Here is a 27,050-nt window from a genome sequence, read left to right as displayed (position 1 = left end):
TTTGTAGAATTGCATCAGTGAGTTCATCTTCAATTACATTTCGACTGGTTGATCATTAGAAATACATTTCTCAACACCCTGGGCGCTTCTAGAAAGGAACGGTAGGAACCTTCTCTGATCCGTTAGTCCTCTCGGGGTAGTGAATCGCGCCTTCCGTAGTAGCACAGTTGGTAAGGTAGCTAGCGGACGCATTAACAGAAATAGCGTTGCCTTCTTGGGGACGACCGTAGACCTAATAGTATGTTAGCACTAGCCCAGCACTAGTTTATAGACAACCGAAGGGATACTTACGTGCTCGTAGTACCAAACCTCGCTCAAGATAGTGTAGCCCCTATCAGTCGTGTTCTTTCCAGCCTCCGTAGCATTGTACCTGGGTCCCGAGCAACCCAGGAAAGGAATTCCGCCATGCTGTTCATACAGCACATCCACGAGATCAGAGTACGAGTATGTGGTTGAGTTGGAAGGCGTGATACCCTCGGCGGCAAGCCAATCGAAAGTGGGGAACCTCTTGTAGTACTTGATAGCCGTCTCGAAGAAGTCAACAACATCTTCGTGCTCGCGGTACTGCGGACCGTAGCAGGGAACATTGAAAGTAGAGAAACAGGTGGCGTGCTTGGAGAACTCGTGGCCCCAGAAACCGGGGTTGTCTTGCTGCCATGCGATCCAGTAGGTGTTCATGTATTCTAGTAGGTCGTAGCGGCCAAAGGGCTCGAGGAAGGTTCCAATATTGGATCCGTTGTAGGGTGGGACAAACGTTCCATTTGGTAGGCCGTTTGTAGTGTTCGGTCCCGGGATAGGGTCGTATTGGCGGCTCAGGTCGCAATATTGCGTGTAGCTGCCGTTGCAGAAGTCGGGCCAAAGACCATGGAGGGTCCATGTGTCGGTGGGAAGAAGTTGGCCTTCAGACTCGCCGCCGGTGTATGTGTTCCAAAATTGAGTGCTTAGCACAAGTCCACCAAAGGTCTCAACGCAGCAAGAGTCGACGTTTGAGGGATCTTGTGAAGGGCAAGATAGGAGTGGCTCTTGTAGCTGGCAGGTGTGGTTCAAGGGGCTTTGGTTGGGGTAGAGCTGTGCATTTGCCGTAGTAGCAAGCAGAGCCGCGGCTCCGGCTTTGGAAAACGTATTCTTCATCTTATCGAGACTTTGAAACTACAAGATCGATAGAAAAAAAAGCTATATTATGATAGAGACTCAACCATGATGGGAAACCGGCATCTATAAAGCTCTCAAATTTTTGGCCACGGCCTACCCAGCCCGCTGCAGCCCCAGTCGGTCCTTACCATATGTAGAAGGTACTTCTTCCAGACTCCTGGTTAGAGCTCCGGCGGCGGCGATGAGCGAAAGATTCACAGTACCTGCATGTAAGCTAGACACGCTCACGTGTCGATCCTATTGGATGATAAGAGAACAAGGCTACACATGCCGCGCCATGGTGCTTGTACCCACTTGAGCAGTCTCCGAGGCCATGATGCTGGAGATGCACGTTGAGATGCAAGATTGGTGGGTAGAGTCAGCCACGATTACGGCTTTTGACCGCCATGCAGGAAGAGTTGGGAATTGCGTCTCGAAGGATGGCTGGGACAGAACGTGGGTTGCTCGATAGGTGATAGGGTCTAGCTTGGTTAGACCTGCTCCATGACGCTCCACGACCAAAGACGCATGAATGCGACAGCTTGCATCGCAATTCCTCAAAAGATATTGAAGGCACCGCTGGACGACTTGAAGCTGTCCAGTCTTACACAATCCCCAAATTTCCAATAGCGCCTTGAACGGTATTATCGGGCCAACTCGCGCTCCGATGGGCATTGCCTATCTCCGCCTCCACATCCGCCATTCGTCGTCATAGCATCACCTACACGACACGCAACAATGCGCGCCCAACTCAAGCCCTTTGTACCCTCGCGCCATTCTTTAGGCACTACAGAACATCGAGAATGTCTCCCTCATCCTCCATAACCGCGCTGCCGCCACACAAGCCAGACACCTACACAACAGCTCACCACATCGGCAAGCCGCCCACAAGCTTCAAGAACCCATGGCCTTCATATAAGAACGACGGCGTAATCGCCGCTTTCCGCACGCGCTTCAGCACCCCGAAAAACTTCGTCCCCATACCCGCCGATCGATTAGGCCTGGTCGATGTGCGCAAGCCCGACTTCAGTAATACGAAGAACGGGTTGAAGGCAACATGGATAGGACACGCTAGTTTCCTGGTCGAGACAACAGCTTCAGAAGGAAATCAGAGAGGGATGCGCATCCTTCTCGACCCTGTATGGAGCGACCGCGTAGGACCTTATAGCATGGTTGGTCCTGTACGGTTTACACCTCCACCATGCACCATCGACGAGCTACCCGAAATCGATGCTGTTTGCATAAGCCACGACCACTACGATCACCTTGATTCCGACACGCTGAAGAAGCTGAATGCGAAACAGAACGGAGACTTGCGCTTCTTCTGTGGGTTGGGCGTCAAGTCCGTCTTGACGGGGCTTGGCGCAGGTATCAAGGCCGACCAAGTCGAAGAGATGGACTGGTGGGATGGCATAACAGTATTCAAAAAGGGTGCAGGGGGCGTAGAACTAGTATGCACGCCTGCCCAACACCGATCTGGACGTACGCCCTGGAACTTCGACGGCACCCTGTGGTGTAGTTGGATCGTCAAAGAGCCCTCTTCATCTGGCAAGAAACTCTTCTTCGCTGGAGATACAGGATACTGTCACGTTCTGTCCGACGATCAATACTCACACCACGATGCGCCGCATCCACCTTGTCCAGCCTTCAAGGAAATCGGCCATTTATACGGTCCTTTTGATTTGGCGCTTGTGCCTGTTGGTTGCTTCAAGCCGAGATCGGTTTTGTCGGGTCAGCACTCCAGTCCGGAGGATTCTCTGGCTATACACAGGGATGTGAGGAGTAAGAAAAGTATAGGTATGCACTTTGGTACGTTCCGTGGTGCGTACTCCGCTAGCTACGAACCAGTCACTGAGCCGCCTGAACGTTGGCGAAAGGGTGCAGAGGCGGATGGTTTGAAATGGGGAGTTGATGTTGACTTGTGTGATATCGGCGGCACGGTTGTGGTGTAATAGTGTTTTGACGGTATTGTTTTGGTACGGTTACTATGCGCTTCTCTAAACCTCTCTTCACTTGTAGTGATTAATATACTATCTTGTGGCCCGTACAATTTATGAAATCGTACAACCATGAACACTCTTATATCATTATTGCTCTCCTGTACTCCAGATCATTTGTCAGTAACACTCCTTTGCAAAGGAGAAGAGAATGATTCGAAAAATGCATCATGTCTATTCTCATGGCAGAAGAAAAGTACCATCATGATTACTCATACAAAGCCAGTATTGCCTTCTAATGCATGTACATAAACTACTCTCGACGCACCACAAGTGGCACTGTCTAGTTGTACTGCATGTAGGTAGCAGTCGAGTTGAACTTCAGGTTACCCTTGATGACCTTGTCCACAGCAGCCAAGAAGTCCTTCTCGGTGGCGACCTTCCTCCTCGCTCGGATAGCGAACATACCTGCCTCGGTAGCTACACTCCTCAACTCGGCACCTGTGCTGTTGGGGCAGAGACGAGAGATGAGCTCCCAACGGATGTCGCGCTCCACGCTCATGCTCTTGGCGTGGATACGGAGAATGTTGGCACGACCTTCCATGTCTGGTAGCGAGAACTCGATCTTTCGGTCGATACGTCCTGGACGCATGAGGGCAGGGTCGAGGGTTGAAGGTCTGTTGGTCGCGAACATGACCTTGATGTTGCCGCGAGCGTCGAAACCGTCGAGTTGTGTGATAAGCTCCAACATGGTACGCTGTACTTCGTTGTCGCCTCCAGCACCGTCATCGAAACGAGCGCCACCGACAGCATCGATTTCGTCGAAGAATATAATACACGCCTTCTTTGTTCGCGCCATCTCAAACAGCTCGCGCACCATCCTAGCTCCCTCTCCGACATATTTCTGGACGAGCTCTGAACCGATAACTCGGATAAAGGTGGCGTCAGTTCGGTTGGCAACAGCTCGGGCGCAAAGCGTCTTTCCGGTTCCTGGGGGGCCGTAGAGAAGAGCACCCTTCGGGGGGTCGATACCCAGATTGACAAAGCGCTCTGGTGATAGCAGTGGCATCTCGACAACCTCTCGTAACTTCTCAATCTGCTCTTTGCAACCTCCAACATCGCCGTATGTGACATCGGGCTTGTCCTCAACCGTCATCATGGTAACCGAAGGGTCGATCTTTGGTGGCAGGGGAAGCAGAATCTGGTACTTGTTCCGGTCGACACCCACCCGCATACCCTCCTCGATGTCGGTGGGTGAGACGCGTTCTCCGAGGTTGACAACGAACTTGGCGATCTGCTTGACGTTGATGACATATTTGCTCTTCTCCGAATCCTTCTCGTCCTGTATTATCTTGGTGCATCGTGCGACCTGGAGGGGCTGCTCTTCTGACATTCGTTGGCGGTCGGCGGCGATATCCCAGAGATGTGGAGGTGCGAGACCGGTATCTGATTCCTGGGGGAGTCAGCAGGGAATGGTTGGGGCTGAAGGGGCATGTACCTTGACGCCAATCTTTTCGTTTATCGTCTGTTGCTTGTCCTTGATCTCCTTCTCCAGCTTCTTGAGTTCGGCGCCATAGGGTGCCGCTCCGTATGTCTTCAACACCTGGATGTCCCTATCACGTCATTAGCCCATGCTTGCGTCGGGTGTGTCCTCGCCTCTTACTCGTCGGTCAGAGGTGTGATCTTCTTCTCCTCAACCTCGTCGTCGGCGAAGTTCTTCTGGTACTTCTCCCAGGACTGGCCTGTGGCTGAAGGCATGTTTGCGGTGTAGGCGGCGACAGTCGGGCGGCCAAGATGGTGTTCGGACTATGCGTGCAGTGGAGTTATGGATGCGTCCGGGTAGAAGCGACAGTCGGAGCAGATGCGGTAGTTTGGGTGGGAGTATGGGGTTGGTTGTTGTGTAATGGGTGAAGGTGTAGCTGTGATGCGGCAATGGCCCGGCGAGTCGGAGCTTGTGGACTGGCCGTGCGCTACGTCTATCGCGTTCTCGAAATATTGTCAGTTCGCGTCCAGGCACCAAAACTTCCCCGCCAAACCTTCACGATACCCCTCTTTTAGCTTTGTTCTTCCTGTATACTGAAAGATGGCTGCTCAAGTTGCAAATGGCGGTACCGGTGGCGGTAACACTGCCTTCAAGGTGCGCTTCCCTACTGAGCTATGAAAACATTGACTGACTTTGGGCCAGGACAAGGAGAAGCCCAGAGCTGTTCGTAGCGCCAACATCATTGCCGCAAGAGGTACGGATGCCATATACGGCCTTTGCGAAGTCTCTTACTAACTCAAAATGTATAGCTGTGGCAGATGCGATCCGAACTGTATGTCCCACCATGAGGTGCGGGGAAGAACCGAATACTAATGTTTTGGCAGTCTTTGGGACCAAAGGGCATGGACAAGATGGTAAGAGATGGGCGCAAATCGCTGGCCATCACAGCTGACTCGTTCAGATCCAAACCGCCAGAGGCCAGACTATCATCACAAACGACGGAGCCACCATGTTGAACCAGATGAGCGTTATGCACCCCTCCGCGAAGATGCTCGTCGACCTCGCACACGCCCAAGACATTGAAGCTGGAGACGGCACAACATCGGTTGTAGTCATTGCGGGAAGCCTGTTGGGCGCCGCTGAGCGGTTATTGGGCAAGGGCATCCACCCCACAGTCATATCAGAGGCTTTCCAGCGCGCCGCGCAAGAGGCGATATCCATATTGACCGAGATGGCCATCCCTATCTCGCTCACGGACAGGCAGACCCTCCTCAAGACCGCCACGACGGCACTCTCCTCCAAGATCGTCGCTCAGGAGCCCAAGCTTCCTATCATGGCTGTAGACTCGGTGCTCAAGGTCATCGATCCAAAGACCGCAGACAACGTAGACTTGAAGAACATTCGGATGATTAAGAAGTCGGGCGGTACCATCGAAGACAGCGAGATGATCGACGGACTGGTACTCAACCAGCCAGTAGTCAAGAGCGCTGGTGGTCCCACATTGAAAGAGAAGGCACGGATAGGTCTCATCCAGTTCCAGTTGAGCCCTCCCAAACCAGACATGGAGAACCAGATTGTCGTCAACGACTACAGGCAAATGGACAAGATCCTCAAGGAGGAGCGAACATATCTGCTGAACATGGTTAAGAAGATCCAGAAAGCCAAGTGCAACGTTCTCTTCATCCAAAAATCCATTCTCCGAGACGCTGTGAACGACCTCAGTCTGCACTTCTTGTCGAAGCTGAAAATCCTGGTCATCAAGGACATCGATCGTGACGAAATCGAGTTTATCTGCAAGGTGCGTTTTCCAAGGAATTCTTATGTGTGTAACAAAACTAATGCAAAGCAGAGTACTGGCTGCAAGCCTATTGCCGATATCGACTCATTCACTGAAGACAAGCTCGGTTCGGCAGACCTTGTCGAGGAAGTACAGGCGTCAGGCGCGCGATACGTCAAAGTTTCGGGTGTCAAGGCAGCAGCCAACACTGTCTCCATCGTCTGCCGAGGTGCCAACAATCTCATCCTGGACGAGACTGAGCGATCTCTACACGATGCTCACTGCGCCATTCGCTCATTAGTCAAGAAGAAGGCGCTACTTGCTGGTGGTGGTGCCCCAGAAATCGAGATTGCGCATCAGTTGTCTCTCAAGGCGCGTGAGCTCTCTGGTACTGAGTCTATCTGCTGGAAAGCTTTCGCCGACGCCATGGAGGTTATCCCAACAACGCTAGCGGAAAACGCGGGTCTGAACAGCATCAAGGTTGTCACCGAGCTAAGGCATAGGCACGCACAGGAGCAGAAGAATGCAGGTATCAGCATTAAGAGCGGGGGTGTCAAGAACGATATCAGCGAGGAGAACGTACTACAGCCACTGTTGGTCAGCACCAGCGCCATCGAGCTTGCCGCCGAGACAGTCAAGATGATTCTGCGAATCGACGACATCGCCTTGTCGAGGTAAAGACCCGCGAAGCGACCGACATGGCAGCGAAAGAAGCAGTATACCACGAGTAATGAAAAATTCCAGGAGCTGTTGATGCCAAATACTTTTTGGAATATGCCCCGACTTTGCATGTGAACGCAACGCCTACGATGCATCTAGCGCATGAATGTTGTAATCAAAATCTGCACGTGAGAAAGCATGGAACTGCAGTAGCGGGACACGTCGTTCTCTGCAGACTGACAAAAACAGACAACCCATGAATCATGTTTATTTTTCCGCGTACCGCATTCGGATATCTCATCTTACTTACTGTAAACGTTTTCGACTTGACTCACTTGAAAAACGAAAACCGCGGCCGTGGACATTTGCGCGCGTACTGAAGGAGTTACTTGCATGGATGATCTCATACTAGCATACTCCCTCCTGGTTCATCCGAAGTAGATGCAGTGCTTTCGGCCTTGATGTGCTGTGCTCGTACGCAGTGTATGCGTGTGGTGCGTCGCTACGATAATGCGATCGCCCTAGCTCAACGACTTTGTTGTGCACCTAACCTTTCAGAACACCGCAGCATGAGAACCGTTTCAACGCATCCAGACTATCGGATGTGTAGCGCCAGATCACACCACCAATATACTAGTTTAGATGTCTAAACTGAAAGATTTCAGGGCAACAAGCTAAAGATATCACAACACCCATGACATGCATCCACGAAAGCCACGCACAAGTACTATGACTAGTTCAACAGCCATTTCCTACCCTAACTATTGAATCTCTCAGCCAAGTGCCAGCCACATCCATGTCACACGAGCAACGGTGCGAAAAAGCAAAGAACCGCGTGGAGAACCTTACCTGCAGCCACCGTACTCTGTCCAACGGCTTTCCCATGCGCAGTTCCGCATGACAAACATGATATGCATATGCCATACCTTTTTCTTCCTCTTTCCTTTTCCTGTCGATCACCTCGGCCAAAGCTACGGGATGACATACAGTTGCCACAACTCAAACCTTTGACTACAAACGATCAACAACGTCCCCCCTTCCCAGGCACCCAATCACCCAGGAAAACCTCATCCATCCGAGACCCGACACACTACGATCAAGGTAACCGTAGCCGTGATAACCGAACCGCGCGCGATACGCGCCGCGAACCCAAGATCGAGAATCCCTCTTGACTGGGAACGAAAATCTGGACGGAAGCTGAAACTTAGCGTACCATGGATTTCAACGCAGTTCGGTTCGGCATCTAGTTTGTTAGTGTCATTCGCGTATATTGACATGGGAACCCGAGAACTTAAAGGCTCAACCTGATGTCGTAGTGGAGCTTCACCGGAAGGGAAAAAGGTGGAGTTGAGGTGAGAATAAGACTTGATGGACGTTTCAGGGAGCGATTGATATCGGATGATCTTTGTAGTGCGGCGCGATGTCATTGTTTAGTTTGGCATATGACGATGGTATGGGTGGATATGTAGGATTAGTTGATGAGGCAATGGTGAGATGGCTTTCTGTAGAGGCGTGTGTGCGTGCGGAGGAGTTGCTTAGTTAGGATGATTTAGGGAAGGTGATGTGTTAGGGCAACGCTGTGTTTGGCTATACCGGTAACTCTGATCCTGCTATTGCAGCAGAACACGCAACCTACATGCATCTTTGTCATCGCCACTGAACTGCTTACTCCCAGCACGGTGAAACGCATACAACATATGCAGTACAAACTATTGCATACCGATTGTCGACGCGCTGTAATGTTGATCCTTTCCTCTCCACTGGATGATAACGACGAACGTCATACACGACCCATGTTCTTAACATCTATGCAATATAGATCTCTCCACTGTGGATAATATGGCTAGCCGCAGTTGTGTGAAACATGTGGGGAGATAAGATGGGGTGTTGCAGACGGATAGGCAAAGTTCCGGGAGCGAAGACCTAGTCATGATCGTTGGGGGCGATCAATCCTTCCTGAAAAAATTTGATAGTTGAAACGATAATCTCAAGAATGAGGTGGTGAGTTTGCAACTGCCGACGTGGATAGAAAATAAAACACAAAAGACCTGATATCGACATGGATATGGAAAACGTGGTTTTGGCAGAGCGACAGACCAATGTTGGTTGCTGCCGGCTGGGTATCATTCTTGATAAAAGTCTTAGCTAGCTAGGTAGTAAGCCAGCATGGTAGCTGGATGCGGGAGATGAAAGGAAAACGCCTCATTCATGCATCTGAATCGTTCGAATCGTTCGGTTCGTGCATCGTGATAATCGTACAGTTGACCCGTAAATGTCTGAAAAACTTGAACAATGGAAGAAGACCGCTCGCTGAAACGCAGCAGACCTGTTGGTCCTTATTATGAAAGACAAGGAAAAGTGCATGGGAGAAGTGGATTAATAAATGTAGGTTGAAGTGTGAATCAACGACTCGTTGCTTTGAGGCTGGCACGCTTCAACAAGCGGCTCATGAGATTTCCGCGTGGCTTGGGCTTAACGTAGAAGGCGCCCTTGGTACCGGTCATATCGTCGGTGAAGACCAGATCTTCAAGTGCCAAAGGGTCATCTTTCGGGGCTTTGGGGCTCGAGCTTGAGCCTTGCCAGCCGTACAATTGATCTTCGTCAGCCCGTAAGTCGGGCCGGGTCAAAGTCATGCGTAGTGTCATCTCTCGGTTGAACTGCCCGTTGACGGAGTGAACGGGTGAAGGAGCTGGCGATTCGACCGAGAACTTGCGATGCGAGATCTGGCGAGAATGCATACGGAAGGACAAGCCGGTGCTGGAGGGGGTAGTGGGTGAGTCCATGTCGGCTACTGAGCCAGCGTCAGACTCGAGTCCCAGGTTCTCCTTGTTGTTGTCTTCGAAGAATGATAATTGCCCATCTCGGAGGAAGGTGTGCATGTCTCGACTGAACTTACGGGCATGACTGTCAATCTGGGGCAGCTGGAAGTGCGGTGTAGCGGAGTCATTCCCAGCCGACGATGGGAAACCGAACTCAATCGCTTCATCAAACTTTTGGGGAGACGCAAGGTACATGCGCAACTTCCTTCTCGCCTCTGGATCCTGGTAGTGGGTTGCTTCGGTGTCGACGACAAGGGGTGAAGGCGTAGAAGGCAATGCGTGGCCTGCGAGGGAAGAGGAGTGCGCACGTTGGTGAAGTCCTTTCGGCCTAGCATTGAAGAAAGGAGGGTCCGACATGTGTGAGGATCCGTGGCGGACAGGGTGGGAGGTAAGGGACATTGTTCGTCTCATGTCAGCCATGTGCATTTCTCTTCGCGTGAACATGGGCGTGGCCATGGCGTCGAGATATAATAAATGGCTATTTCGGTCCTTGTCCGTGGCAAGTGTAGCAGACGGGCCGAAACAAGCGCGGGAAGGGCTGACGGTCGAGGACGCCGATGATGAACGTCTTCGTGAGTGTCCACGTTCAGGAAGGTCGACCGGGGGTTGAGAAAAGTCGAAGTGAAAGTCGTTGAAGCGTTGTTGTGCCCACTCGGTATCCTGGTCGTTGGGAAGGACTGCGTGTTCGTGCCTTTCTTGGAGGAGTGCCTGCTCTTCGCGGGAAAATTGTTGCTTGCGTACCTTTTCAGGCAAAGAAAGAAAAAAGTCCAGCTCGATGTGGGAGATGTCGTGAGATTGCACGGCCTTTTCCGATTTGCGCCTACGTCGTCCGGTGCCGAGTGATAGTGAAGGCCGGTGGGATTTGGACGAGGTGCTGGCCTGGGACGAGCGGCCTGATGTAGGCTCGTCGGAGGCCTGCTGTCGGATCTGCAAACGCTCCAGGGATGAAAAGTACTTTCTCCTGTAGCGGCACGGGTTAGCATTGGCATATCATGGCATAATTGACAGACCCTTCATCTACTGCAAGGTACACAAAAGTCATGGTGGGGGGTTCGGTATATGCGCGTGCATAACGCGCCCTTATCACACGCCCCAACAAATCAGAGGCGCCGAATTTACTTACTGGACTGAATACGGCAGGGCGTCGAATTCCGCTTGTTGTAAAGGCAGAGTAGTGCCTCTCCCTTTGCTCTTCATGGCTCAGGCTCGGAACTCGACGTCGGCGATGGCGCAACGGCTGGCTCCAGGCACATATGTGTGATTTGCTCGATGCTGCGAATGGCGGCCTTGACGCCGTGGCCAAGCTGTGCGTCGGGCACGTCTCGTGGAAACTAGTTGAGCAATGCAATACTTTCTTCTCAATGATCGACCGGAGGGCTAACCGAACAGCAGCAAGCGAAAGTCCGAAGAAGAAGGAATTATATGAAGGCCAACAGAACGACTGCTGGGGAGATAGAAACAATCTGTGGGCTTAGCACCGTACGACTCTCGCTCGCACTTGGGGCGGCTGCACATTCGTGTCGCGGGATGCCACAGCTGCAGGCTAACGCGCCGCCAGAGATGCATGCTTGCTCTCCACCTCACACCTAGGCCCTAGTAGAGCCGTGGCTGATGTATCCGAGAAGAGGCCAGGGCGTGTGCGTTCGTTGGTTGAGTCAGTTTGTGCAGGCATACCTCCTCCCCGCTTCTCTCCACCTTGCCCGTCCGCTGTTTCAGGCCCGCGGCCGCCAGGTACACGCCGTCAGCGGGGCCACGATACTTAGCGTGTGACACACCGCTGGCAAAGCTACCTGGCTCATGGAGTCGATACATGCTCTTTATCTGTGCCTGATTTAGCCTCGTCAGCAATATGCTTGCTTCTGGAATCTTGCATTATTACCCTATTGCCCTACTGGGGTGTCGCCCAAGTGGCCGGATCAACACCGCAGCCAGACGTGTCACGGGTTAATATCGCACAGATCGCCGTCGACAACCACACGCCTTGTACAACGTCGAGCATGCGCTGTGTAACGATAACAAGCTGAGCAACCCACACGCTCCATACGATCTGTCTAATTGCAGTCTATTGCACAAGTACAAGCAAGGGTATCTCAAGAGAAGCGCATCCGGCTCCGGCTCCGGCTCCGGCTCCAGCTCCCACATAAATGTTACCGCTCCCTGCAAAATCCCTAATACAATTCCCCAAACATCGGTGCGGTACCTGATCCCCAAATTGAAGGCTGACACACGTCTATCCGGAAGACGGCGATCGTGTTCGACCCCGCCATCATCTAGTTCCGCATCGAGAGGGATTAGGCTTTCGGAAGCGTCTACTTAGGCGTCCCAACAGCCTGCAGCTTGGACGCTGGCGGATCCATTAATTTCACCCACTCCTGCACAAGATCGATGTTTATTGTCAAAGAGATTTGTCCGTAAACAAGCATGTTCCATATCTTCAGGCACCCGCAATATCATCTGCGTTGGGGTACCAAGTCAGTATGGTGTCCGTGCCACAATTTGAAGGGAGCACACGTACAGTAATATTCGTCATCCAGACCTTCACGGTTGGGAAGTACTGGCTCCTCCAGCCCGACGTCTTCGTATCGAACATTGAGCAGACGGATCTTGAGCCCGTAGCCGCCTATGAAGGTGGCCAACTTGTTGGTATCAGCGGTAATGGGCTGTTGGTTCAGCAGCATGAGCAGTCCATCAAGCCACTCGGAAGCAAGGGTGTGACTCTGAGGATGCAGATGCAGCAGGACAGATTCTTTCCGCCCTGCACCTGAACCGCTGGAAGCCTGTCGCGAGTGATTGGATGGCGGCAGGTAGCCGTGGATCGTGATTTTGGTTGATGTAGAAGCCCGCTCGTGGCCTGGTAGGGTTCTGACCGTACTGTCAGATGATGAGGTCGACGGAGCCGAAGCCGAGACATTGCTCACGACCGAAGAGACAATGGATAGGTCGACTGTACATGTGTCAGCCACGGCGGTAACGTAAACCATAGAGGACGCGTGGATGCGTTACACTTACTCTTTTCCTGCAGTGTGTCTAACCTCGGCTCAGTCGCCGTCTTCTCGTCAAAGTCAGCATAGTGCAGATATCGCCGGTTGTGTGACAATCGAACAAAACGCCATGCTGAGGGTATAGAACGATTCAGTGTCTTGCTGGTTACTGGACCCGCAGTCGTGCCATAGTCGATACCCATGGCAAACCACGCCCCTTGAAGCAAACATCTTATACGCTGCTCCTTTACAAACTGCAGGGCCTCGTGGTTGAGTTCATCACGGACTTGGCTGTGGAGTGTTAGCTTAGCGCGGGTTACGTATAAACATGCAGCATACCGTAAATGGTGGCCCCACGCGTCCTCGTACGTCAGCTCCAGCACTTCCATCTGGAGCTCTCGAAGACGCTTGAGCTCGAATTCAGCCAGGTCTTCCTCAACATCTTTGACGTCCTTGATGCGTGGCGCCTGACCCACAACCTGCTCGATCAAGATGCGGATGAGCTCTTCGATCTTCTCAAAGTCCTCCGTCTGTGCCCCAGCGGCCTTCCATAGTCGAATGAAGGCATTCAGGCCGCTCGTGTGCAGCCTCGACCAATGGAGAAGCAGGGGTTTGAACGCGCGGTCAAAGTTGGCCCGCGAGTCGGTATGCCTGTGGGACTCCACATCATCAAACTTGTCCACTTCGAAGTGTTCGTACAGAGTCTGAGTAACAGATAGACTTGCACGGGCAATGGGACATCGCTGCTCGAGTGGCTCTGCCGACTGCTCTAGTAGAAGCTTCTGAAATCCGTCTTCGTTCTTGTAGACGAAGTCGGTAATGTCCATGAGGCCTAGGAACCCAGTGTTATCAAACTCCCAGGCGGGCGATTCAGTCTCGAAGCCCAGACGTCTCCATTTGTCTGGATTCTGCTTCTTGCTCCCTTTAGTGTCTGATGCCGGCTTCTCTGGGCTGCTCGCTGTGTGCAGACCTCGGATAGCTCTCCTGTGGTCCGGGTTCTCCAAGTCGACCTTTTCTTCCCTCCAGTTTCGTAGCAGTATCTTGGTCAACGACTGGAAGTCGAGCAATGGATGTGCCAGATCCTGTATCGCAGAGCTCTGCATGAGCCCGTATACGCTCTTTATCACACCTAGCTCCTGTAGCTGCTTTATGAACTTGGGCCACTCAAAGGCCGCGTCGTTTGCGATGGCATCTCGCATGAGCGCATTGATGAGCTGCAGGGAGTTGGCACATAGCGCGTGGTCGGCCGACGTGATCTTCTCGACGAGGGACGGTAGAAAGTCAGGCTGGGTGTCGACGGCGGGCTTCAGGCGCTGGAAACCAGTGGTTCCGTCTTGGGAATTTCGATGTGAGGGGTGACCGACAATGGCGGCGAGGACTGACATGGCACCGCGATTGACATTGACAAGAGGTTGGGCAACTACGAGATCAACAATCTATTGCACGATTGTTAGTCGTCCCGAAGCACTCATTTCTTCTCTACTTACTCTCGCAACCAAATCATCCGTGACATGATCCCATCCCTTGTCCAGCTCCAGCAGACGTGCTAGAGAGGTAAGGCAGTATGCCAGTGTGTTGCCCGTGGAATGCAGCGCCAGGTATCTGAGTTTGGGCAGGCCCCCTTCGTATATGAAGACGTCGGCGAACGAGGGGTCGCCAATGGCATTCTGCAGCTTGAAGACGGCCATCTTCCGCACTGACTCCTCCTCCGCGCCGAGTCGCGCGACCAATTCAGAGACATTGACGCTATCCATGGCTCAAGCTTCGCAAGGTAGGATGCGAGAATGTGGGGTATGTGTATTGTGGAGATAGTATATTCATCCCAGATCACGTAGGAATGGCAAACATGACACAATCGCCGCAAGGCCGAGGCTGGTATGTCAAAGTTGGGTTGGGGTCTGTCTCTGCTGTCGTCAATGTTTCACCCTGTCCTCGCGCCGTGGCGCGTTAGTGAGTCGCGACCCTTTGCTTGGCGACACGTGAAGCGTGTTGTGGGGGCCCACTTGCTGTTGGCTGCCTGCCCTGCCTGCCCAGGTGGCTTGCGCTAGTCAGGTACATCGCCGAACATCAACCAAGGCCAACTTCCAAGGGCCGACAACATCCCATCGTCCTCCAGTCCGTCCTGAGCACCGTCTCGCCGTCCATCGCTCCTTCAACCCCCTTCTTGTCACACCGCTTTAGCGCCGCCGTCTCCGATACCCTCTGCATTGTTTTGCTTCCCGGTTTTAGTCTCGCCGCTGCTGCACCTTCCGCCTTCGAGGTCGACAATAGCTTCTCCGCTTCACCGTCACCACCACCGTCACCGTAACCCGTCGCCATGGTCTACATCACCTCTGACCTCTTCGGTCCGAATACACCACACGAGCGACAATACGACGAATCGCCCAACTATTGGCATGCCATGGCTCACGAACAACATGCCGCCGGTTTGGGCAAGAGAAAGAGAATGGCCGGCGATGATGGACCACAACAGTATGTACATGCACTTTGTACACAGCCAAGTCCCGATACTAACAAAACTCCAGCAGCATGTCACGCCAACATCGCCCATCACCAAGTCGCGAGGCCAACCGCCTACACCTCCACAATACCCCGCCTTTCGAAAGCAACAACAACCTACCTTACTCCCTCTTCCCATCAAAACAACACGAATACACATCGGAACGACGACCAGTTAAGCAGCTCAAACGTCTCGTTCCAAAAGTGCCCCTCGTCAAGTCGACATCACACCTCATGGACGTTGACTTTGACATTGCATCGACCTGCCAAAGCCAATCACATGCCGTTTGCGACTTGCGATCCTGTCACGCCTGCAACAAAGCGCCTAAGCGACGGAAAGACTTGGAGAACTACTTGGACTGCAGGAGGTGCGAAGGCCGGACATGCTTCATTTGTGCGAGGCAATGTGTAGGGTGCAGCAAGGCAATCTGCAAAAAGTGCATAGTAGAGGTTGGGGAAGAGGGGGATGCATGGTGTCTGGACTGTTATTCACGGAACATCAACTCGTAAGCAGCGGGAGACGAGGTGATTTGATTTGATTTGATCTTTCTTGGGTTGTTATAGCAAAGCGGGCGTTCATGTATTACCAGCAGCTGCGTCTTGGGAGGCTATCAAGCACTATAATTTTTGGACGGGTTTTCCGGTTTTACCATTACGGATATATGTCCATCATCATGTTTTCGTCCCTTGTATATAGCAATAATGACAAGAATCATGATAAAAGAGAAGATTTCCGCATCGCCGACCAGACCGTATACCAATCGTGGTCGTAATTCTATCGTTAAAACATACATAGTATCCAACAAGCGAAGAACGTGCTCTAATCCTCATCATCAGTATCCCTCTCCTCCACGACGCTCTCTGCATCACCTGCTCGGAACCTCGAACGCGAACTTGTCATGTCCCCATCTTCAGCCTGGCTAGTCCTAGTGCTCCGCCTCCTACTCCTACTACTGACGATACCAGGGAATAGTCTAGGTTCTCCATCCAGTGTAACAGTACTTGTTGAGCGCGTCAAACCCTGGTCCGGCTCTTCAGGTGCCTCTGCCGGCTGAACAACCGAGAGGGTGCTGGGGTTAACTGTTATGTTGGAGCTGCCTCCCTCTTTTGTACCTGAAGGGGAGGCTGGTTGGCCTTGCAGACTGCCCATGTCGGTTGTCGAGGTAGAGGGCTTGAAGCGAGCGACTTGAGCAGGAGGTAATTTGGAGAACATCTGATTACCGCCTGCAGATGCGTGCGTTGGAGAAGTCGGGTGTGTTCCTTGAAGTGACTTTGGTGTCTGTGGTACTTCGGATTGCAGGTTAGAGCTGGTGAGATCGTGGCTACCAGATTGTGCGGCGCGTGTGTAGCGATCGATCCTATGCGGTATTAGTACGTAGATTCCAAGGTATAAATGTTCTACTTGGCAAAACCTACATAGCTAATTCACCCATGAGGGTCTCGTGTCGGAACGCCTCACGAATGCTGGGCACGTTGGATCTCGCCATGTCATTGCCCGCAACGCCGGGAAGATGGTAGTTACTACCCAACCACTTCTGCTTGACAACATGTTCGAAGCCACTCTGCTCTACAGAATGTTTGGCTAGCTCACACATGTCCACAGCACTTAGCTTGTAGATTTGCGCCGCGACCGAGTATTCTTCGATGAGGGGCTCTTTCGTGAAGGCGAATTGGAGAGGATCGTCTGTCGATAGCGAGACGTTGAGACCCCGTCTGAAGTAGCTCAAGAACGGATTACGTTCGTATGCCAGGAACAGTGCGTTGTTACTTAGAGGCGACATGGCGACACCAATCTGCTCAAGGTAAAAAATGTACTGGAGAAGAGGCACCTTGCGGAGCAAGAGACCATGGCTGATGCTATGACAGCATAGTACTGCTGCAGCCAGATGATCAGTGTCACCAGCCTCTCCACAATGAGGGCGCAAGACGAAAGTGTTAAAGCCACGCTGCTTCCTCCAGACGTTAAGCGATGACATGTTGGCGAAGAGGTAATACATCCAGTAGCTGTACGGTGGGTTCTGCTTTGTAGACCACTCATTTGGAAACGGAAACTTTCTGTACACGCGTCGCTCGACTTTGCTCTCATCATCGACACTATCGAACCCAATGACTCTTTGCAAGAAAACGTGAAGCTTGGGGTGACTTGTCGGATCTTTGGTAACCTCGAACAAAGGCTGGAACACATTTACGATGACTTGCTGGAAGTTGTCCATGAGACCGGTGGCTTTGTACACGTCGAACAGGCGAGGTACTTGAATCAGCCATCGTACGTTAGGCGAGAACAGCTTGTTGTCGATAACCCAAGCCGCAAGCTTATCCCACTCTTCGATGTCTCTGCCGTAGATGGAAATACGCCACTCGACGAACTGGTACTTGCTCGCTTCGAGATCCGAGATGACTTCCTTGGTGATTTCCGCTAGGTATCGGCCCTTGACGAAGTTGTCGGTCTTCAAAAAGATGGTTCGTAGGCGTGATTCACCAATCGGGTTATACTTCAAGTTGAACTTGTCGAAACGATGGAACGAATCCGTGTGAGCCTAGAAAGTCAGTACGTTGTTGCAATGCGGAACTATTGTACTTACATGCATATCTAGAGTGTCAATACTTAGGTCGTACGCTGTCAGATTGATTGACTCGAACACTTCCCTCAAGGTGAGATGTTTGCCATCACGGAAAAGTACCACTTCATCCGGTGACTTCTTCATCTTTGACTTGATGAAACGCAGCAGATGCTTTTGGTTCATGCATGCTGAATGGTGAACGTGAGTGTCGACCTTTCGGACGTTGTAGAAGTCTCTGTGCGGCACCTTTTTGGTGTCGGCTGTTTCTTGGTATTCGTTCAACAAGTAGTAAAGGTTGAATTTACCCTCAAGATACTGAAGACGACGGAAAGCAAAGCTCTTACTCGGTCCGTCGGAGGATATGTCAAGGATGGCGTCGAGATCGATGTAGAACTCGCGCAGTGTAGGAATCGCTACGATGGGCTGGTCGAGCTCAGCGGACTTGGCTGTTTCATATACCTGATAGACACCGCTGTCGTCCAGACGGAATGACATTTCTCCGGGGCCTGGTACTGGAAGACAGTCTTCCAGGTGGAAGTCTTCACCAATATTCGTTCCCATTTTGCGAGGTGGTTTGGGGGTTTCATTGGGCTCTAGGATTCCACTGTTCTGCAAGCTGCTGCTCGCGTTGCGACGCTGTTTAGACGAGTCGTTCCATACTGGTTCAGGCGGAGAGGGGTAGATGCGCCAAGCAGGGTCATCTTTGGGGTTATCGAAATTGCGCTGTAAAGACAAGCGAATGTACTTGTGACGTAGATCTAGCACTTTCTGGATATTCGTATAGATGGAGCTAAGCTCAGTGGTGATACTGGAATCATTCATGGCGAAGCCTCCTGCTCCTGTGCCAACACCTATACCTGCGCCTGCGCCGTGGATGCCTTCTTCAGCCAAAAGTGGTTTTTCCTCGTGTGGAAGACCGGGGTGTTGTGCATGGGATCGGGCTTGTTGGTCGGCCTGGAGAAAAGCGTCGCCTTCGTTGCCCGTACCTGCAGTGTTGGCTCCATGTTGAGTCATGTGTCGACGTGGATCCTGTGACTGCTCTGTGTGTGACAACCCGATGGGTAGGTTAGACCGGTGTCCTTGATTTGCAAGCGTGACATTGCTCTTCCGAGAGCGAATGCTCTCTGCCTTGCCATGGAAATCTGTACTGTCCGCGGCGCCGAAGTTTGCGGGGAATGTCTTTGCGCGCATAGCAGGGCTGTATGCCTCTCCCGCTTGTGAGCCTCCGAACTGCGTCTCTAGTTGATGCCGCTGATAGAATTGCTTGGCTTCAGTGTGACTCATCTGCTTCTCCGCAGTATAGTCGTAGAAGGCAGTTCTTCGCTGCTTATCGCGGGGCAGCATGCCATTGTCGTCCTCTTCCTCGTCGCTGGTACCAGCATTCTCCTGCGTTGTTGCAGTCGCACCATTGTCCAGTCGTGTGCGCCCGCTACCGCCAGCTTCGGTCTCGGAGAAGTCATGGCTCAGCTCTTCTTCCTCAGAGGAGGGCATCTGGTCATCGTGGGCAGGACCAAAGTCTGGAGACGCATCTGCGTCGGCAGAAAAGGCTCCTAGTCCTGAGGTCAGTCTCCGATTGTATCTGACGGAAGGATTGGAATGTACTACCTTTCAACATGGTGCTATGGAGAGGTGGTAGTTGTGGTTGCTAGAGCGAACACAAACTTTAGGACAAGCCTCACCAGGAACGCGCCTCGGAGACCGCCGGCCTGTCGCCTGACCCCGTGCCATTTTGTAAATTATGGATTCGATGACTCCATGGCATACTCATTCTGGACACTCTTCCAGTAAAAGTACGTAGCCTACGGCGAGCAAGATATCGAGGCTATAAGCATTCATGTTTCATTGGGGAAGTTACTAGACTTAGTTGGCCCCTCCATCCTCGGCTTGTGATGTTTTCGGCAGGGTCAAGGGATCCTTTCCGAGAAGGACGTTTGTAGCCTCAAACACCATTTCTAATGCATCTTCAGGAGCTTCACACATGTATATTCTACAAAAGGTGTTGGACCGGAATGTGTATCTAGGTGGGATCGTTTGCACACAGTCATGTGCTGCAGCTGCCCCTCATGCCCATTGGACATACCCCACAAAACTATCCCAAGCACCTGGAGAGAAATATACTTTTAGAGAGTGCCACAATCTCGATAATTCTACTTTGCAACCAGTACATGAGAAATTGGTTCTGCTAGAGAATAGTCTTGTTCCATCGCTGATTGTAACTTGCAATACGTCATCAGCAGGTGCGAAAATACACGTCGAAGATGGTTTACACGACGCCGCTCACGTGCTGGTTGCTTAGCGCGAATCTATGATCCATGCCCAAAAATTTACCGTATTCCGACCTTTAGCAGGAAATTCACATTTGCCAACTTCACTCAAATCACCCATAATGTAAGACTATCCTCGTTTGCAATTGACACGGTGATACTAATCCGTCACTGCAGGTTTCTTCTCCGCCGCACCGCTGTTCGCGCCATCACCGCGTCGCCTTCGAAGGCGTACCTTGCGAAGCCCCGATCAATCAACACCATAACACCTTCGGCTTTCCGTCTGAGACAACAGCAATGGTCAATATCGTCCTTCCAGCGACGATTCGCTAGCGATGAAGCCACAAAGACGGAGGCTGCTGCGGCCGACACCCCCGAGAACTTTGCGCAGACGGCAGCTGAGGCACCCATCGAGGAGAACTTGACACCAGCGCAGCAACAAGTGCAAGCCGAGCCCACTGACGAATCTGCTACTGTTGGCCCGGATGCGTTGGAATCTGCCGCTGAGCACGCACAGAAAAGCCAGAGCGGAGAGAGGAAGCCACGGACCCCCAGAACTCCCAGGAACACCACACCGAACAAGATGCTATACATTGGCAACCTCTACTACGAAGTCACCGCAGAGCAGCTGAAGCGCGTCTTCTCCAAGTTCGGTGATGTCGAGAGCACCAAGATTGTCTACGACAACCGGGGTCTAAGCAGAGGGTATGTTGGTTGACCCAGTTATTGAAAGCACGTGCTAACTCTCACTCAGTTTCGGATATGTTGAATTCAAGAACATCCCAGACGCACAAGCTGCCATTGACAACCTTGACATGCAGGTCTTCGAAGGCCGTAACCTCGTCGTCCAGTTCCACGAGCCCAAGCCCAACTCCAGGACCCGTAACACCAACACCAACAGCTTTGAGTCTAACCCTCCCTCCAGGACACTGTTCATTGGCAACATGTCTTTCGAGATGTCAGACAAGGACCTCAATGACCTCTTCCGCGATATTCGCAATGTCATGGATGTCCGTGTCGCCATTGACAGGAGGACCGGTCAGCCCAGAGGCTTTGCTCATGCCGACTTTATCGATGTTGCTAGCGCCACCAAGGCTAGAGAAGTCTTGATGGAGAAGACCATCTACGGCAGGCAACTCCGCGTCGATTTCAGCAAGTCTGGCACGGAGCAACAACGCAACAAGCGCTCCGACTCTACCCAGGAATAAGAGATGACGACAAAAGGAAGCCAGGAACTGTGAAAACATGCAATGAGAAGGTCGCCCCACGTTTCTACAACGAATGATGTACGGTGGAAATGGTCGACATGACTGTACGACTGCACAATCGGGATATGGGTCCCGTTAGCTGCGTGCTGTGTTGATAGATAGGTCTTTTGTATCATAGTGGATGAGCGTCCGGCGTTGTTATATTCCCCTCTTCTTTTGTACATGGTATGGGGTCAGGGTCTGAGAGAGGCATGCTGATCTAATAACACTCTTGCCAATGCACAATATCGATCCGTATTATGAACGAACACAGTATGGTGAAGCGTAGTAATATGTGCCGGCGCAAAGCCATGTTGTACAGGGTCGGATTCACCCGCTCGGTGTGGCGGTCCAGCGACCTCGGCCGCCCCGCGTACTTTCTCCACATGCTGATCAATTAGACCGGCCGACGCGCCTCTTGCACCCACTCGACCCCGACTTGTACATACACTCTCTTCTTCCTGTTGATCGCGTCATAACAACTGCTTCTCACTCTTGTAGTTATTTACCTTCCACCATGTCTTTCCTCGGCGGCGCAGAATGCTCGACAGGCGCGAACCCACTCAGCCAGTTCACCAAACATGTGCAAGATGACAAGTCGCTCCAGAGAGACCGCCTGGTTGGGCGGGGGCCCGGAGGGATGCAAGAGGGCATGCGAAGCCAGCAGATGGGCGGTCCTTCGGATGGTGTAAGTTGGGAACAGTAGCCGATGAGTGCGAACAAGTGGGAATTATGGCTAACTATGCCATCGTAGATGATGAACGAGTTCATGAACCAGAATGTCCAACTCCCACAAGGACCCGGTCCCGCATCTCCATTCGCCATGGAGCAAATGCGAAGAGAGCTGGAGCGGACACAGCACAGCGGATCACCAGCGTGGGCAGCAGAGTTCGATCCGGGCATGCAAGCGCCACAGATGGGAGGACCAGCCATGCAAGAAAGACCAGCAGGATTCAACCCTGCCGAATTCGCAAAATTCCAGCAGATGAACCCGAACGCGCGGACGGCGAGCCCAACTACGGCTTCTCAGCCTTCGATGACGGGATACCAGCAGCCTATGTATGGAATGGGCATGGGTATGGGCAACATGGGCATGGGAATGGGCGGTATGGGCATGATGCAGCAGCCATACGCACCACAGAACTTCCAACAACCCATGCAGGAAGGCAAAGGCAAGGGACGCATGGTGGAGCTTGACGATCAGGACTGGGAAGCTCAGTTCGCACAACTCGAGCAGACAGACCAGCAGGACCTGAGTGCTCTCGACGCCGAGGCGAACAAGGCCATGGAGGCAGAGCTCAACGAAATGGACAGGTCAGTAGAGAAAGATGCCGTTGATTTCGACGATTTCGAGTCCATTTGGAAGGGTATCCAAGCTGAGACTGAATACGCTAGGCAACTTGCCAACGAGGAAAACTTCGTCGAAGGACACATGGGCGACATGGATCAGTGGGAAGGCTTCGACGGGCTCAATACACACTCGGTCTGCGATCCAGCCATGGGCGACTACCTGTTCGAGCAGGAGAACCTCTTCAAGAACGTCACGAATCCGTTTGAAGAAGGTGTCAAGATTATGGAAGACGGTGGCAACCTCTCACTGGCGGCCCTAGCGTTTGAGGCAGCTGTTCAGAAAGACCCGAATCACATTGCAGCTTGGGTAAGGTTGGGAGAGTCACAAGCGCAGAACGAGAAGGAAACACCGGCTATAAGAGCGCTGGAACACGCTTTGAAGCAAGACCCATCGAACCTAGAGGCTCTGATGGGCCTAGCCGTATCCTACACAAACGAAGGCTACGAGAGCACCGCATACCGGACCCTGGAACGCTGGTTGGCCACCAAGTATCCATCGCTAATCAAAGAGCCGCTCTCTTCAGATGCCGAGATGGGCTTCACAGACCGTCACTTACTCCACGAGAAAGTCACAAACCTCTTCATCCAAGCCGCACAACTGTCACCCACTGGCGAACAAATGGATCCCGATGTGCAAGTAGGCTTAGGTGTGCTATTCTACGGCGTAGAAGAATACGACAAAGCAGTCGACTGTTTCGGCGCCGCCCTCGCATCGACAGAATCCGGCGTCTCAAACTCATCATCGCAAGTCCACTTGCTCTGGAACCGTCTCGGCGCTACCCTCGCAAACTCAGGTCGCAGCGAAGAAGCCATCGACGCCTACTCGCGTGCTCTTGCTCTACGACCAAACTTTGTCCGCGCACGCTACAACCTTGGCGTCTCGTGTATCAACATTGGTTGCTACACTGAAGCCGCACAGCACTTGCTTGGTGCGCTAGCCATGCACAAGGTCGTCGAGCGCGAAGGCAAGGAGAAAGCTAGGGAAGTTGTTGGCGAAGGTGTTTCGGACAGCCAGCTTGACAACATGATTCACCAGAATCAAAGCACAAACCTGTACGATACGTTACGGAGGGTGTTTGGCCAGATGGGCCGTAGGGATCTTTCTGATATCGTGGGTCCTGGAATGGATGTTGAGCGTTTTCGAGGCGAGTTTGAGTTTTGAGAAGGATGGTGGCGAACCTGTTGTCGCAGGGAAACCGGAGGATGAGCGTCATGATGACGAGAGCTACGACGACTGGCTTTTGCAACGTAAAGTCAAGACGCCGCGTGGAGATGAATGGGATGACGGGGATCTGGGCGATAGCTGTTGCTTTGGCACACGCACGGTGGAGATTGACAAGGATTGTGTTTGGAAGCTGCATGGAGGGGTTTAAATCATCAAAGACACCTAGCCAACCGCTACGGTGTAGATATTACCTTGTCCCTCGCTGGTCTCATATAAGCCAAAATGTTTGATCTCTCTTCACCGTTGCCCAACACCCCAATCACCTCTGGCAGGAAATATGTATACATGCACTGCGAATACGATCCTGGAAGCTTGCAAACTTGTACTTTGATGATTTGATCATGCATTGTTCACCACCCTACTTTATATCTAAAACATAGGAGAATATTTGCGTGCTCAAAGACGATAGCCTCCACTCAGCCACGTCCAAAGGCGGAAAAACACTATAAAATACAAGGAAAATCCGGGACCGCACTACCAGCACTCCACGCTGTGCATCATTTTACCCTAGTTAACCAATAGAAAGTTCTTCAACTCCACAGCTACGTGCGTCTTCCACTCATGCTCTGTCTATTTGGCAAAGTGCAAGTCGTAGCCAAGCCACTTCCTTGACTGAACTTGGGGAACAGTAAGACCCGGGCTGCCGTAGGTGAGCGGTGCGAAGAAGAGGAAGCACCAGAAGACGGCAGCAAGGATGACACCACAGGCGATCCAGCTGCCCATCAGGCTGGAAGTAGCAACACGCTCGCGGACAGGACGTGAGCGAGTGCGGCGGTGACCCTTGGCAGCGGCTGGCATCTCGGGATCCTGAGGTTCGATGCAGAATACAAATTCTACTAGCGCGCCAGTAACCAGACAAGATGCCAGATGAGCAGGGAGGTAGTGGTGCAAGAAGAGCTGACGACCCATGATATAGAAGGGGATGTAATGGGCAGCCCAAGTGAGGAAGAAGAATCCCGTGGAGTTGTAAAGACGAGAGCGAGTGCCTGCGGACATGAATGTTAGAACCTCCCCTTCAAATACAAATGCCAAAATGAAAGCAAACAATCTGGGTTTTATGTAGGGTAACAGTAACTTACGATCATCAAGGGCATCCATGCCACGGCGGAGAGCCAATTGGTCGGCACCAATGATACCAGCAAAGACAGCAAGAAGCGAGGAAGCAAGCCACCATCCAATGGGGTTACCCAGGAAGTAAATTTGCTGACGAGTGTCGTTGTGAGTCCAGAAAGACACACCACGAAGCAGGAAAGGCCAGGAGATGGGCTGGGATGCATAAGGATGCGAGCTCGTCAAGGCGTTGTTGTGGTGGAACATGGCGCGCTGGAGCTCGACCCACTTCCTGAGGAAGCTCAAGTGCTTGACCTGCTTGGGTTCCTTCTTGTTGCGCTCATCCTCAGCGGGAAGAGATGGAATATCATCCACATACCAAAGATTGCTGGATTGCTGGACGGCCTTGTTGCCGTTGATCTCAGCCTGCTTGTAGGCCCAGTCAGGAAGAGGTTTGGTGTGGGTCCACATCGCAACCTTTGTTGGCACATGGACCAGCTTGAAATGAGTTGACATGGTTTTGAAATCGCCCTTGCCCTTGTCGACCTTCAGCTCGAAGAGAGTGTCGTTGTAGCGTGCACCGGCTGCTTCCTCCTTGTTCACAGTCGTGAACTCCTGGTTGGTGGGGTAGTAAGGAGAGGCAACGTCATGTGTTAGGAGAATGGTGTCTGTGATCAAATGGCGAAGACGGATGGTGTCGCCAACCTTGACGCGTTGACCAACTTCACTGGACAACGGGCTCGAAGGAAGAACCTGCCAGTGGTTGTTGGTGTCATTGTGGGGATACCCAGTAACCTGCTGTCCCTGGGAAGAGACACGTCCATCATCGTAGCGCAGCGGGTAACGGTCGGGATGGCTGTGAAGGTAGACCTTGGTCTCCTTGTGACGAATGGTGATGGAATCGTAGTAGTTGATTCCAACAGACTGGAGGCTCATGACGTTGTCGCTCAGAGTTTCCTGGAACTCTGGGGTCATGAAGTCGTCACCAGGTCCGGATCGAGTAAGGATGGCGAAGTGCACCTGGAACCAGAAAAGGTATAGGAAAAAGGGAACGATGACCAGGCCAACAGCGCGGGCAGCGAAGTGCTTGCCAAATTCGGCCAGAGTCAAGGCACCCTGTCGTCGGTTGACGTCCATCAAGTCCCAGAGGTCAATCATGACCGGTACACCAATAGAGAAGAAAGTGAAGACACCAACGTATTTGATGGAGATGACGCAGCTCAGACTGATACCAGTCAGAAGGAGCCACTTCCACCATTTTCGCCCAAAAGGAACGTGTCGCTCTTTATAGAAGCGAATGTAGGATAGCACAGAGAGCGCCATGAAGAAGATAAGCGAAGCATCAAGGAGGATCAGACGCGTCTGGCCAATGTGGGCATTGTCAAGAAGCATGAGACCAGCCGCAGTGATGCAGGCGGGTAGCGAGTAGCCGGATTCCCACATGATCATGAAGACGATGGGAACAGTAAGAGCGCCGAGCGAGGCAGGCATGGCGCGGTATGCGACGTAGGGGACCTTGTTGGTGATGTAGGAATCGCCAATGTTCTCGAATAGAAAGTCGCCCTTGTATCCCACAAGCCAGCCAGCGAGGGCAAAGAGGAGCTTTCCGAGGGGTGGATGGACATCGAAGAAGTAGGTTCGTTGCAGGTAGTAAGAAGCGAACTACAAGTGCGATTAGCGATCTGCATGAGCCCTTGAGATGACATACACACCTTTCCAAAGTGCACTTCATCAAACACAACCTGATCAGGATGTCTGATGCCCCAGAATCGCGTAACGAAGGCCAGAACGGTCATTACTGTGATAGCGAGCTTGTAGTCCCATTCTTTGCCCTGCTGCACCTGGGCCGGCTTGTATGGTTTGGCCTTCTCGACGACATTGGCGACTTTCTCGGAAACTTTCTCGGCAAGGGCTTCTGGGTTCGGTGAGGTTCCACGCTTTTTGTCCTTGCCTGCGCGCTGGCGGACGCTACCAGCAGGTGAAGACATGGTGGGCTATAGCTCGATGAAGCTATCTGTTGAGTTGGATGTTAGCTTGGAATGCTGCAACACGGTTGAAGAGGTTGA

The 27,050-nt window shown here is 52.3% G+C and overlaps 11 protein-coding genes across 11 annotated transcripts; 5 read left to right on the top strand and 6 right to left on the bottom strand.

Moving 5' to 3' along the window:
- Positions 1-88: 88 nt before the first annotated feature.
- ALTATR162_LOCUS7368 (uncharacterized protein) lies at positions 89-1,131 on the bottom strand (the record flags this gene model as incomplete). Its single annotated transcript, XM_043314996.1, has 2 exons — positions 89-232; positions 292-1,131. 2 exons carry the CDS (start codon positions 1,129-1,131, stop codon positions 89-91), a joined length of 984 nt encoding a protein of 327 aa, XP_043170931.1.
- An 803-nt stretch (positions 1,132-1,934) lies between these two features.
- ALTATR162_LOCUS7367 (uncharacterized protein) lies at positions 1,935-3,083 on the top strand (the record flags this gene model as incomplete). The annotated part of the gene is made up of 1 exon (XM_043314995.1): positions 1,935-3,083. The coding sequence occupies one exon, from the start codon at positions 1,935-1,937 to the stop codon at positions 3,081-3,083; it is 1,149 nt and encodes a 382-aa protein (XP_043170930.1).
- A 328-nt stretch (positions 3,084-3,411) lies between these two features.
- Positions 3,412-4,826, bottom strand: ALTATR162_LOCUS7366 (uncharacterized protein; the record flags this gene model as incomplete). Its single annotated transcript, XM_043314994.1, has 3 exons — positions 3,412-4,521; positions 4,567-4,681; positions 4,732-4,826. 3 exons carry the CDS (start codon positions 4,824-4,826, stop codon positions 3,412-3,414), a joined length of 1,320 nt encoding a protein of 439 aa, XP_043170929.1.
- A 325-nt stretch (positions 4,827-5,151) lies between these two features.
- ALTATR162_LOCUS7365 (uncharacterized protein) lies at positions 5,152-7,006 on the top strand (the record flags this gene model as incomplete). The annotated part of the gene is made up of 6 exons (XM_043314993.1): positions 5,152-5,205; positions 5,254-5,305; positions 5,361-5,383; positions 5,436-5,465; positions 5,513-6,349; positions 6,401-7,006. 6 exons carry the CDS (start codon positions 5,152-5,154, stop codon positions 7,004-7,006), a joined length of 1,602 nt encoding a protein of 533 aa, XP_043170928.1.
- Positions 7,007-9,390: 2,384 nt separating this feature from the next.
- ALTATR162_LOCUS7364 (uncharacterized protein) lies at positions 9,391-10,849 on the bottom strand (the record flags this gene model as incomplete). Its single annotated transcript, XM_043314992.1, has 2 exons — positions 9,391-10,768; positions 10,818-10,849. The coding sequence occupies 2 exons, from the start codon at positions 10,847-10,849 to the stop codon at positions 9,391-9,393; spliced, it is 1,410 nt and encodes a 469-aa protein (XP_043170927.1).
- A 1,392-nt stretch (positions 10,850-12,241) lies between these two features.
- On the bottom strand, positions 12,242-14,542 carry ALTATR162_LOCUS7363 (uncharacterized protein; the record flags this gene model as incomplete). Its single annotated transcript, XM_043314991.1, has 5 exons — positions 12,242-12,261; positions 12,323-12,751; positions 12,817-13,079; positions 13,128-14,224; positions 14,276-14,542. The coding sequence occupies 5 exons, from the start codon at positions 14,540-14,542 to the stop codon at positions 12,242-12,244; spliced, it is 2,076 nt and encodes a 691-aa protein (XP_043170926.1).
- Positions 14,543-15,105: 563 nt separating this feature from the next.
- Positions 15,106-15,797, top strand: ALTATR162_LOCUS7362 (uncharacterized protein; the record flags this gene model as incomplete). Its single annotated transcript, XM_043314990.1, has 2 exons — positions 15,106-15,260; positions 15,314-15,797. The coding sequence occupies 2 exons, from the start codon at positions 15,106-15,108 to the stop codon at positions 15,795-15,797; spliced, it is 639 nt and encodes a 212-aa protein (XP_043170925.1).
- Positions 15,798-16,107: 310 nt separating this feature from the next.
- Positions 16,108-19,463, bottom strand: ALTATR162_LOCUS7361 (uncharacterized protein; the record flags this gene model as incomplete). The annotated part of the gene is made up of 4 exons (XM_043314989.1): positions 16,108-16,645; positions 16,704-17,824; positions 17,870-19,398; positions 19,451-19,463. 4 exons carry the CDS (start codon positions 19,461-19,463, stop codon positions 16,108-16,110), a joined length of 3,201 nt encoding a protein of 1,066 aa, XP_043170924.1.
- Positions 19,464-20,153: 690 nt separating this feature from the next.
- Positions 20,154-21,320, top strand: ALTATR162_LOCUS7360 (uncharacterized protein; the record flags this gene model as incomplete). The annotated part of the gene is made up of 3 exons (XM_043314988.1): positions 20,154-20,236; positions 20,290-20,817; positions 20,867-21,320. 3 exons carry the CDS (start codon positions 20,154-20,156, stop codon positions 21,318-21,320), a joined length of 1,065 nt encoding a protein of 354 aa, XP_043170923.1.
- Positions 21,321-21,876: 556 nt separating this feature from the next.
- Positions 21,877-23,871, top strand: ALTATR162_LOCUS7359 (uncharacterized protein; the record flags this gene model as incomplete). Its single annotated transcript, XM_043314987.1, has 2 exons — positions 21,877-22,047; positions 22,114-23,871. The coding sequence occupies 2 exons, from the start codon at positions 21,877-21,879 to the stop codon at positions 23,869-23,871; spliced, it is 1,929 nt and encodes a 642-aa protein (XP_043170922.1).
- A 633-nt stretch (positions 23,872-24,504) lies between these two features.
- Positions 24,505-26,972, bottom strand: ALTATR162_LOCUS7358 (uncharacterized protein; the record flags this gene model as incomplete). The annotated part of the gene is made up of 3 exons (XM_043314986.1): positions 24,505-24,920; positions 25,014-26,646; positions 26,697-26,972. The coding sequence occupies 3 exons, from the start codon at positions 26,970-26,972 to the stop codon at positions 24,505-24,507; spliced, it is 2,325 nt and encodes a 774-aa protein (XP_043170921.1).
- Positions 26,973-27,050: the final 78 nt, after the last annotated feature.

The sequence above is a fragment of the Alternaria atra genome, assembly GCF_907166805.1.
Source record: "Alternaria atra isolate CS162 genome assembly, contig: 28, whole genome shotgun sequence".
NCBI classification, from domain to species: Eukaryota; Fungi; Ascomycota; class Dothideomycetes; order Pleosporales; family Pleosporaceae; genus Alternaria; species Alternaria atra.
Note: the sequence above shows the minus strand (reverse complement) of the source record. Positions and strands in the feature narration are given on the sequence as shown.